This window comes from Telmatherina bonti, assembly GCF_933228915.1.
Source record: "Telmatherina bonti genome assembly, chromosome: 14".
Lineage (NCBI taxonomy): Eukaryota > Metazoa > Chordata > Actinopteri > Atheriniformes > Telmatherinidae > Telmatherina > Telmatherina bonti.
This window is the reverse complement of record NC_136612.1, coordinates 28,075,667-28,088,854: the sequence shown is the minus strand read 5'-3', so window position 1 is coordinate 28,088,854 and position 13,188 is coordinate 28,075,667. Positions and strand designations below refer to the sequence as shown.

The 13,188-nt window shown below is 36.1% G+C and overlaps 1 protein-coding gene across 1 annotated transcript; it reads right to left on the bottom strand.

The window, feature by feature from the left end:
• Window positions 1-834: 834 nt before the first annotated feature.
• On the bottom strand, window positions 835-12,964 carry rab5c (RAB5C, member RAS oncogene family). The gene is made up of 6 exons (XM_079252343.1): window positions 12,889-12,964; window positions 5,373-5,700; window positions 3,240-3,391; window positions 2,883-3,005; window positions 2,678-2,771; window positions 835-2,232 (listed from the first exon to the last, which is right to left on the bottom strand). The coding sequence occupies exons 2-6, from the start codon at window positions 5,536-5,538 to the stop codon at window positions 2,105-2,107; spliced, it is 663 nt and encodes a 220-aa protein (XP_079108469.1). The 5' UTR covers window positions 5,539-5,700; window positions 12,889-12,964; the 3' UTR covers window positions 835-2,104.
• Between the last annotated feature and the right edge of the window lie 224 nt (window positions 12,965-13,188).

The following is a 13,188-nucleotide window of genomic DNA, read 5'->3' as shown; positions in this document are numbered from 1 at the left end:
AAACAAAGTGATCAAAAATAGTCACTTGCCCCATAAAGAGTTAAACACAGCCCTAGATCTTTTTTATTCCCATAAAAAGCTGTTCTTTTTGTCAGCTTGAAGCAAAAACAAAAATCTAAAATTTGCAATCAAGTGGTGGGGTCTATGCCATTGTCTTTCATAGGGCCCAAAATTCCTGGCGGTGCCCCTGTGTGCATGACTAACAGGCTTACGCACAGTAATGGCAGATAATGGCTCATGAGCAACACAGTTAATCGAACATGCCTGTATGTCAAAAGTCGAGTGGCTGCTTTAGATATACTTTTGTCATCTAAGATATTACTTGGTTTAAATTTGCCATTGATTTTAATAGCAACACACTTTCTGGTGGTTGGTTTGTCTTATTTTAAGGCAATTCTGATATATTTCAAGTAGTAAGCTTCACATCAAACCATGATTATAAGGAACACATTCTATTTCTATCAAATATATATAGAGTAAAAATAAGCCAGATAATGTTCCAATAACTCATATGAACTTTTCCATGTTTGAGCCAAGGTCATGTAGACTGTAAATGTTTTTAATCCGAACTAAACAAAAAATGTGCCTATTTGTTGAGTATTGCCAAGTAGATTTTATGAAGCTATGTAGATCTGGGGAATTACAGCTTCTCTTTCCTCCAATCTGACATTAAATATGTTTGAAAAAAGAAAAGCAGCTGGACCCATTTAAAGAAAAAGATGCCAAGAGTTGAAGACAGAGAAATGATTAAAACAACCATACAAAAAAAAAAAAAAAAAAGATATCTTTCTCTTGTTTATTCACAAAAATTACATTTTCCTTCTTTACCCATAAGCCCTTCCCATTATCCCACTGACTTAACAGCAGCAACTGCTGTGCAAGTCCTGTTGTGCAAGTTCTGTTGTGCTAGTTGTTGATGCCATAACAGGATGGCAAGCCTGCTGAAAACTAATCCCTCCCAGGTACAAACAGTGAAAGTAACGAGACAATGAGGAGAGAATTAAATCAAGCTGCAGACAACATCTCAATTCACAAAGATGATGAGACAGAACCAGTGCATTTAATACCATACATGTCCAGGAAAAAAAAAAAAACAAACAACAAAAAAGAAACATACAACCCCCAAAAGAAAACATAATTAAAGTTGACAAAATATGTAGAGTGGGAAAATATTCTGACAATAACTACAGATTGATTATAAACTTGAGTCTGTTACAAATACAGCGATATGTTTTCAATTCAGTTGTGATTTTGGTCAAGAAAACAAATCTTGCTTTCATGTATTTGCTATTTTTTACAATGATTATTCAAAAACCTTACATTAATGCTAAAATTATGTATGGGAGACAATGTTAGTAAAGCACTATTTATTTCATGTGGTTTGATAACATAATGGTGATCATAAAACCTTCCAGTCTAGGTTTTAAAATCATACTGACCAGTCAAAATATAGTGATATTAACTTAAGTCATTCAATCTACACAGCTCTATCAATAAAGAAATCGGTCCATTCCTGCTCTCCTGGGGGAAACCTTCCCCTCACCTTATTCAGGAAGTTAACAGGGAACAAGACAAAGTGAAAGGTGTTGCATCCCCCTTTGAATAATCTGTGGCGAATAATTGTGATGGAAACCTTTGAGGAGCATTTGGAAAGCGAGGGGTAGCTCAGAAAGGATGGGGTCAGTAAACCGGTTTATTTTCCTTTCCGTTGCATTATTTTATTTTCCTCTACACAAACACAGAGGAGTGACCTATGTGGCTTTATTAGGAGCCAGTGGTAATGACTGATCGCTTATCCTTCCATGGATGGGATTGTTTTTTATTTTCCTCCAGGGTGATGTCAAATGTCCATCATCAAAAGAGAGGTCATGGATTGGCAGGTCCAGGGTTTCAAACATGATTCTGTAAATAAGCCTGTAGGTTAATTTCTTGGTTCATTAGTTAGAACCATCAGTGGGATGTGGCAGTTTTCAGGCCAGTGCTGATAGGATAGCTGGTCCGACCATGGCTGGGTTTGACCAATGGGATGTTTGATAGCTGGCTAATATCTGGTCTGATTGATCGGAGCTGTAAATCAGTTGGATCTGCTGATTCATTGTGTGAGTTAGTTCCCGCCACCACAGCACTGGCCACTTCGGCCCTGTGGTGCTGCTTCCTGCAGGTCCACGCCACCTCTGGCTCGCACCCCTGCACCTGCTCCGCCCTGAGGCTCATTCTTCGGAAGCTTCTTGGCTGTTTCAAAACAACAAAAGGAAAAAAAAAAAAAAAAAAGAAAACAATTATTTCTGCCTGATGGTTCAACATTAAAATGTAAAAGAATAAAGTATCTGACTATATTTATTTACTTTAAACAATTTAATAATTTTATCTAAACCTACAAACAGGTTTTGAAAGAATCCACATATCAATCGTCACATTTGTTCATTTAGTGTGTTCCAATATAAGATGAAGTGAATCAGCAAATACTCATTTGACACAAGAAGTTGATTAATCTGGGATTAAAGTGTGAGGAATGTTTTTGTTGTCCCTCCATCACATTTAAAGCAAAATGCCCTCTTTTTCTTCAAGTCTTGCAACTGAAGTACTACAAGAAGTCAGCCCATGAGTTCTGGAAAACTATACTAAGCATTTTTCATGATTTTCCAACCACCTGTCCAATAAAACAGGGAACTCTTACCAATAGCCATAAAAATTTCATTGACATTCATAGCAGTCTTGGCAGAAGTTTCCATAAAGAGCAAACTGTTGTCATCTGCATATGCTTGTGCTTCCTAAAGACAAAAATACAAGATATACGTAAGGGCAAGTTGACAGTGTATATTTATTCTTTTAACAATTCAAATAAAGAGTTTTAAGCTACATCTAACAATCTTTGCATTTACCTGAAAATCTACAGCTCTCTTATTGGCCAGATCGGCTTTGTTTCCTGCCAGTGCAATAACAATGTTGGGACTGGCTTGTCGCTGGAGCTCCTTCACCCAGTTCTTTGCACGTGTGAATGTATCCTTTTTAAAAAAAAAATAAATTAAAAAAAAAAATCCACAATCATAAGACACCATGTTGAACATTCAAATCACTGATGTAATATGTAAATGCTACATCTGACTGTTAAAAAACGAGCAAAGTTCAACTGCTGCCATTACACAATCAACCTGCAGTTGGAAGACAAGGGTTAGCAAAAAGATGACATGATTGTTGTTTTCTGATTAACACTGCCTGCTAGAGTTCATGTAACTTACTGTGTTGGTGATATCAAAGACCACAATGGCAGCCTGGGCTCCTCTGTAGTACATAGGTGCCAAGCTGTGATACCGTTCTTGCCCTGCAGTGTCCCAAATCTCAAACTTCACTGTTGTATCATCCAAACATACAGTCTGTGTGAGGAAGGCAGCTGAAAATAAAGCACATTTTAAATAAGTTAACCACATGAGGCTCATAAAGAGAACACAGAAAGCAAGGAATTGCAATGTTATCTCTGGGGATGGGGCTTTTGATTTTAAAATTCATAATGTAATGATAACTATGTAGCTACAATAAGGCAAAACCATACATTTAATTTTTTGGGAATATCAACAACATGTCAGAATCTGTACAAAGAGAAAAGCCATTAGAAGTACACTTGGAAAGTTCAATAGATTATAACTGACTGAACAACTACATTCATCTCACTTTAATCACCCAACTGTCACATGATGGAGGAAGCTGAGCTCCCTCTTGCATAGCACAGCCTTTAAAGCTTTGTAATCTTTGACCAACCAACTACAAATTCAGCAAAATGCAAAAGTGCTGACTCGTTTTTAGTGTTTGGCGTGTATCCTGTCTCTACATCCAGAGTCGGTATTACTCACAAACAACCTGAGGCGTGACAAATAGGACAGAGTTAGTCCAACTTTAATACATCATGATTAAGAGAACAGTTGCTACAAAACTCAATTTACTGGTAATTTAAAAAAAAAAAAAAAAAAAAAAAAAAGATAAAAACTAAGGTCGTATAAATGACTTACTTGCCAGGAAACACATGAGTGATAACAGATGAGCCTTAATGTTGCAATTCCAAACTGAGCAAATACTAATTATCAATGTGTACTATAAACCAGGAATAGAAAATAATTACTGACAGTAATGGGTTGGATACATGAAATGCACTTTAAAAAGAACTCCAACTATTTTTAATCAAGCAGAGCAACATTTTAGAAACACATCAGTTATAGGACATGTCATAGCAGATCAAATTTAATGAGTCACTAAAAAGCATCAAAACAAATAGACCCTCAAACAGGTTCAGACACATTTTTACTGCTTTCATTTTAATCAGTTCTTTTCAAGTTTGCATTGGATTTCCTGGTAGACTCTTAACATTTGCCAATCTGAACATGTTCACAAAAGATAAAGAGCTCATTTCTGTCCAAGACAACAAAGTCTTTGTAGTTACTAAAAAAGGAGTATGTTGTCTTAAGCAGGAATGAAATGTGTGTTTAACATTGAATGCTGAGGCAAAGGAATTCCAGTGGGAAAAATGTGAGGGATGAAGAAGGGGGAGGGGGGGACGACACTGGCTCTGTCTGAATAGTCAGCAGTTCCAGAGGACTGATGATTTACATTTTACATTCCCATTAAAATGTTTAACTCCATAATGCTCTGGGCTGAAGTTGCTATGATGTGGAGAGCCAACTTGCTAAGACTCCCTTCAATTTAAAAATGAGATGAAAAGAAAAACTATGATATGTTTCCTCTGAAACAATATTTTGTAGATCAGCTTCAGAAATCAACAGGTCCAAGAAATCTTCTATTGTTGCCACAATTCCCTTTTCTTCCTAGCAGCCTCAGTCTGCTTCAAATAAAAGAAAAAGTAAGCTGTCTATATTTGAGTCTATAATACTGCATGTCATTTGACCATTTCCCACAAAATCCTGAAGGCTGTCTGCTGTGTGTGAGCAGCCTGGAGGCTCTTTTGAGTCAGAGTATGAGCAAAGAACTGGTTATACCACTTCCTTCTCATGCAAACAGTGACAACAGAGAAACAGTAAAGACCTGCAAGTAAACAGTTCCTCTCTGCTGGTAAGGACACGGTTTTGTTCTGCTTCAGCACTAAGAAAAAGTTGTTTTTTTGTGCAAGCACAAAATATTTTTAAATGGATGAATTTATATCACCATTCATAATGAGACTGAAATTACAAGAACTTCATCTATACTGTATGAAAGGAGAGCAACCCAACAACCAGAAAGAATTAGTAAAAATATCAGATATTGATTTCTGTACACCATTACAGTTTGACAGCACACACAGTGTATAATATTTTATATAAAGACATGAAAACATTCAAGTTGAAGACAGAGCAACAAAAAATGGAGATGAATGCAGAAAGTCTTACCTCCGATGGTGCTCTCTTGGTACTCGTGGAATTGGCCTTTGACAAACCGCAGCACCAAGCTGGACTTTCCCACTGCTGATTCTCCCAGCAGGACTAGCTTAAACTGACAGATCTTGTTGCTTGCGGCAACGCCGTTGGTCCGTGCTGGTCCACCTCGCCCTGCCATATTACCACGTTGAAAATTTTGAGAAATAAGACTTTTATCAGGGAGGAAGTTGTATGGCTGACTTGAGGCTTGGCACAGAAGGCTGGGGAAACTGGGTTGTATGGCAAGATCAGGTCAGGCAGGTAGATGTGCAGGAGGAAGAAAAGGCCTCACCAGTGGGAGCTGAAAAACACAACACATTAACTTAAGTTCCACTCCAAACAGAAAACAGCATGTCTGTAGAACCAACATGGAGTAAAAACCACAACAGGCTTCCAAAACACAAATTATCTCTTCTCCTGTTGATGTGTATAAACATGAATCAGATAATGTTGTTTAACTGTAACAATTTATTAGCATGGGAGATTTTGTCAATTCACAAATGTCAAACACCTTAAAATCAAAGTTGTTGGCACCAAAACTTGCATTATACCCACCTTCAACCTGAGTTTAAGAGTTCATTTCTAATCTTGTTTAGCATAAACTAGTCCTGCAGGAGAACATTTAGTGTTTTAACTGAAACAGGGACTTGTTTTGCTCCCACACACTGTACTGAATGTGAGAGGCCATGTTAATTGACATGCTGAGGGTGCCACACACTCCACAGTACTTGTGCTTTACTAAAAGTATACAATACTAATGTTCCAATACTGCTAACAAATAGAAAAGTGTGATCCTGTACAACAAAATGCTTTTCAAGTGTTTTATGATGAAGCAAATGAGTATTTCAATTTTAGAGGAGATGATCAGAATAATTTTAAGATACTTAAAAATTAAAAAAGATACATTTTAGATGCAGGATTTTACACACGCAAGCATAAATACACATACAAATTGCCCTCAAAATAAAAACTAAAGAAAAACCAGAAATTAGTTCATCTCAACAAACAATGATTTTAAATATTCAGGAAAGAATTCACAAGGCTTTGTGGGTTTGTGCTGAAAACCAAGCTGTGAGGTCAAGACAACGGTCCTGCAAACCTGCAAACCAGGATTGCACCAAGCCAGATATGAGGGATACAACAACATTGTTGCAATGTCAAAAAAGGGACCAAAAGTACATTCATCCACCTTTTCTACACCTGCTAAATCTGGTTTAAGATCAAAGGAACAACAATCTGCAATCAGTCCAGAAGTGGGGTACAATGTGGACAAGTTGCTGTTCCACCAAGAGTATAGTACTTCCTATTTCTTTTAATATTAACAAATCATATTCACCAACAGCCCGAGTGGATCCGTCTATCCAATCATACCAAACCCTTTATTTAACAGATAGTAAACATCAGGATCTCTGATTGATCCTATGATTGAGATCCACATATTGTTGATAGAAATAAGTAAACCTTACAGGAGTCTTAATCACGCCATTAATCTGGCCTTTCTCGAGCAAAACAGGGTAATTAGTCGCATAATGACCAAAAGTCAGTTTGATAAAATAAACCTGAATGGTTTGCTGACTAAGAAAAGAAAAATCCTTCCATTTGAGGATTCCAGATTTTGACTGGATGGCAAAAATTCCAAAAACAGAAAACAACACATGTGGCATATCTTTCTTAATAAAATGTTGTTAGTATAGCAATGTTTGAAATGATGATAGATTTCCTGCCTGAGGGATTTAGTAGACTAACCAAAAGAAAGATTAAAATAAAAACATAAAACATTTTCCCAGAACTCTGGACCTCAGGAAAGGATTTAACAAAGCTTGAACACAAAAATAAACCAGAAAAGATACTTAAACACTTTCTGTTTAGCTGGTTAAAAAAGAAAGATGATGCTCACATGATCATTCTCATGAAGATTTAAGACCCCAAAGCTGCCAAAGGGGCTGTAAAAAAAAAAGCTCTAAGTGAAGGGAGATTTCAGACTCACTCCATAACAAATGTACAAACAAATGTTATTTTGAAGTATTGTGTACTCACTTCCTAAACAAAAGACATCTTCATAAGTTCTGAAAACTTTTATACTCTTATTTTCCTAACATACATACAACCCTTAATGTTTGAGTAGGTTTTAATTTAACAAACCCAGGGGTAAAAAACAAAGCATTTTTGCCTCATGTTACCAAAGTACTTTCACTGTTTGGAAAACCAGAATGAATGAATGAATAAATAAATAAATTTGAAATTCTAAATAAACATTTTAATAAAAACTTTAAACATCATTCATCTTTGAAAATGTAGGAATGATCTTCTCCTGTGGATAATACTGAATTTAATCACAGTGAGGGCAAGTTTGATCTTATCTGCATGTTGAGATCTTTGCTTATGCTCGTAATCATATTGAAGCCATTATCACATCATACCAATAAAATACGTTTTTCTTTATATAATCACTTTAAAAAATCTATTACATTCTGATAATTTTATAACAAATGTGAACAGAAATTAGCATTCTGCTTTGCCCAGACACACAATGTGTGAAACATCGAGTTACCAACTCATATCTGTCTATTGTCTGGTGATAGTTTCAGTGCATGATCTTTGTGGTTGTTTCCATGCAACGATACTAACAAGATAAAAAATAATTCAAGGTGAACATAAACCACAAGTTAAAATTAAACAGAAGAACTTCTAGTGATCATGTTTTCTTTTTATAAACCAGAGAGGATTAAAAAACAAAAATCATATTTTGACTAAGGCACTTGACAAATTGAAGAAGATGACGACTTAGGAAAGTAAAACTTTTACAAATGTTTTCTCCAGTTTGTCACAAAGTTATGCTGCAAGTTTTACATGTTAACAAAATATCACTCCACCAACTCGTCTTCATGCAGACCAGTTAAAAGGTATCTGAAACTTTGGCTCATCTGTTTTTTTTCCCAGTTGACGGATACACATGAGGTCAACCAGCTTCTGCTTGGTTAAATGGACAGGAAACAACTCAGCTCAAAGCAGGAAGTGAAGATTGCAGAATACATTTTACTGCTGAGCACATTCAATTCAGTACTGCCACAGGGACAGTTTAGTGAAGAAGCACAATAAATACTTGAGACACACAGGAGGGCAGACCATGTATGGAGAAGGAGAAGAAATGCTCAAAATAAGGAAAAATAAAGGGAAGACATCACTGTCGATAGTTTGGTTGTGCAGGGCTTGTTCTCAACTCACTGCTGAGCTGAGCTTAATCTCTAGCATGTGACTCAAGATCACGGCTATGACCATGAAATATTCAGAGCTTGCATGTTTTATTTGACAGAGTAGCAACCATGCTACATACATTTATCAAATTAACCTTTACCACGTTTCCAGATCTGTTTACTTTTATTGATTTATTGAAGGGAAAGACACACACACTTACTCTAGCACAGACAACAGTGCACTTAATGTCAGACGGGAGTTTTGAACTAACAGACAAGCAGTCTCATTACCTCTCACAGCAATGCAAAGCTACAGAAGGGATGAAGTCTCCACTTGGACAAAGAACAGTCAGTGTGTACTTATCTGGCTGCAAACAGCTGAGCTGACTTCACCTGTTAAAATTCCTCACTAAAGGAAGCAATGGTTTCCTTTAACAAATTCTCTTTTATTTATTTTTGTGTTTTTTTTCATAGAAAAATTATGTTTCATGGGCAAATAAAAAGTACTAAATTACAGGGAAAAAAAGCTAAGGATAAAAATATAAATGCTGAGAAAATTAAACTGTAGTTTAGATGAGATACATGGATAACATAATTATGTTGTGTGGAACAATTACTGAAATGAAATTAAACTTTAGCCGACCCAAAAAATACTATTCTTCTTAATTCATAATAAAACACCAAAAGAGATTTTTCAGAAAAGCAAACTAGCTTAGATGTCCTCTAATAATGCCTGTTTTGCTATTAAATAAACTAAAACTACATGTATTAACAAGAAAATGTTTACTTGAATTACATACAATCCACATTTCTGATTAATAATTTAATGACTGTTGGACTAAGGCCAAAGCAGCAGCATTAACACAGGACATCAATAGGTGAAGCAGCTTTTTGACATTACAGATCGAGGCAGTTTATCACAGACAGACCTGCATCACACATCTTAAGTAGCCTGTGACACATGCTTTGATGGTATCCCTAACGGGCTCTCAAAACCTCCACAAGAAGTGGGTCAGACAGACAGTGGGGCACGGGTCACAGAAAGGGGGAGGAGAAAAGGCAGGAAGAAGGTGCAGGCAAGAGTGGCTGTGAAATATTCATCACTGCCTCCTGTCTGCTCTGCAGCCAGCATGATATCCAAGAAAGCAGGAGGAATTGTAACGCTTCTAATACTTAATGATATTAATCTTTGCATAAATTAAATACTCTTGTAGCTCATTCTGCTGCTGAATAAAAGTACAAAATGTTCTTTCTCATAGTTAAATTATATCATATATGTTCTGCTGCAACAAATATGTCATGGTTGGGAAATTACAGCTGTGACATTACTGACATTCAAATACAGCAATGTAACATTAACTTATAAGGAGCAGATCATTGTTTAGGGCTGAAAAATCTCTCATTTATTATTACTGAAATAACTCTTGCCATATCAAAATTACACAGCTACATATGACAAGAAACAGGACAAGCACCAATAGCTGCAATGCACTTAGATGAAGTTCTGCTTTTGTGCCCATTTTACAACTTATCAGGATGCACAAGTGCAGAAGTGAAATGTAACCTTCATAAATACACCCATGATTAACACCACAATTTAATGTTTTTTATAAATTACATGCTGCATTGTTATGGCTATATTCTATAATGGTAATACATATTTTCCTAAGAACATGTAGCCCTGCAAACGTTTGGTCAAACATTTTCCTAAAAGTTGAGGAAAACGTTAACTTCCCTTGAATATGAATATGTTTAAATTGTAGCAGCATTAGGGTGTATTGTCATTTTTTAACTGGTATGGATCTGATGTTTGATAGTTTAGATTTTTCTCTTAATCTGCAAAATGCAAAATATAAACAAACTGCTAAGTTTTCTTTAGAAAAAGACTATGAATACTAAAAAAAACAAACATTAATTTTAAATGGCTTTACGGCTGTTTAGAGGGTACCTCCTATTATAGGGTTAACAGTTTAACAACATGTCGCTATACCAGTTTCAAGAAAGCAAGCAAAGACATGTACTGTTTACTTAATTGAAAGGGTGGGGTCCACAAACAACTGGCGGTATCTGATATGCAGAGTTATAGCCCCATTTTCTTTTTGCTGATGTCACCTAAAAGTAGCATGTGTTCCAGACCACTACAGGACTGACAAAGCTAACAATAGTATATCACGAAGATCAGAAATAAAACCGAAACCCTTCTGATCCAAGATGCTATTCAAGTTTTAGTTTCTCAAAAGGAGTACCTTGATAAGGTTCAAAGGGGAAAGTGATGATATAACAGAGGAAAAACAATTACCATATACTCATCTTTATCACTTTGGAGGGCCAAAAGGAAATCACAGGCACTTCCTTCTCTTGTGACTTATGTGTGAAAAGCTCAGTGACCAAAGCTAGAGCCATATAGTTGGCCTGAGGCCCAACCAGCACCTTGTGATACAGTATATAATTTCTAAAAGACCAATGACTCTAACAATAACCAATGAGGAATATGTTGCTCTGGTACAAAATACAACTTTTGGTGTTGGAAGTAATAATTTCTCCCCAAATTCTTAGTTTATAAATGAGAGTGTGAACACTGGTTCTACATTTGTTTTGTTTTTTTGTTTGTTTGTTTTTTGTTTTGTTTTTTTAAATTAAAAATTGCTTCAAAGTGGATGTCTTACACATCAAGGTGTCAGTGTGAGCTGTATTCCTTAATACAGATGTAGATATTAGAGTAGTTGATTCCAGTCCAATGCCAATGTCTTAAACTCTTAAAACCTAAAACATGGAACAATTCAAAAACATAAAAAATGTTAAACCAAAAACAAAAATGTCATACCAATGGAGAATAAAATCCCACACATTCTTTCGTCAACACCGGCTTGTCAAGATAGGTGGACTACTTTAATGTCAAAGTCCATACACTGTAAACATAAGAGCTCAAGCAAGCTGTGGTAACTGTAAATCCCCCTGTGTCAAAGGTCCAATCTCTGCTCATCTTATTAAGCCATAAACAGGAACTATGAAGGTACACACATATGTGATTGCCGTTAAATATAGCCTAAGTAGAAACTCATGCAGACATATAACCTTAATGATGCAACGTGCAAAACTGCAAAAATGCAACAGCAGAAAAAAAAAAAAACAACTCAGCAGTAGTAGTACTTTTATACCCAGTGTAGCCATAAGTTAAATAATGTGTGCTTTAACCTGTCTAAAAAATCTAAAGCCTACTCACAATCAAGGAGCTTCAAAGAAAGCCTCAGTGTTTATTTTTTAATAAATAAAAAACAAACAAAAAATAAAAATAAAAACACTACACGACAGACAAAAAAAAAAAAAAAAAAAAAGATTACACAACTATTACATGGCTGCTGAACGACTGCTCAATTTTTCCTTTCAGAACCTCTTTGAATAAAATAAGCTGTCTTTGCATCTTTGATGTGATAGTCATAGTTTAGAAATAAAACAGATTACTAAGTTCTTAACCTGCCGTATAAAAGGGAGCTTGTTGCCTTCAACCCACATGACGTTGGCATGTACAAAATTGTTACCGCAGCTGAGAAACAGTTTTGTGTCATTTATTTTTAATAATTCATTTGAAAACATAAGTAGCCCTTTCTGGTTATCACTTGCATTGTCTAATTCACATTTCTGAGAGAGGGGGATAGGTTCACTCCTTCACAAAGATAAACCAGACAACAGAATAATATTGCATCTCTGTTGGCTCAAGATATACAGCTGTAACATTACCATACGTGGATCACTTTTAACACCAAAGATTTGCCTGACAATCTAAAATTAACTATTAACCTTACCGCCCAGCCTAGCATTAGTGCTAGCATGCAAGTCTTTAAAGACTGATAAAATTAACGCTGTGCTATTGAAAGGAAAACTTGACTGACAGTGTTAGCTTTGTTAGCAGCCAATAGCCCAGTGTGAAAAACGTCATTAGACAACTTTCCATGGCAGAACCTCGTCAGCTGTTTAACATATGAGAAAGTCGGATACCCCATCACCTATTTGCTACTACCATAAACCAATGACATATGTCTCAACAAGGTTTGTGGCACTATTTCAGGAGTAGTGTGTGAATATGCGGTTTCTCGGGGCTAAAAGCTCGGAGCCACACTCGAACCAATCTAATGGACATTCAGGTTGAGCTTCGACTTGACTGGTCGGTTGAGTAAAATTTGGCCAGAAAGGGATAACAGGTCTTCGACTAAAAAAAAGTCCACCACATATTCAACTTGTTGTTTGTTTGTTTTTTATAACTCTAATAATAAGTAAATTCTAGTTTTTCGACTTACTTTACTTTTCCTTCTTTTGCTGGTCTCATCAGCTGCGTCTGTCTTCTTCTTCTTCTTCTTCTTCTTCTTCTTCTTCTTCTTTGGCTCTGGCCTTCCCTTCCGGTTGCTGATTTTTTTTTCCGGGAACCTCCCACTTTTTGTCAGTGGCTGTCTGACCAATGACTGCTGCAGTCTACAAACGTCACCTATTGAGCAGCGCAAATCCTTTTCTGGGATTTATTTCAAAATTTAAAAATATTAGTCCCAGTAATTTATTGGGAAAAAAAAAAGAATTTATATGGATTTCAACGTAATTTTATG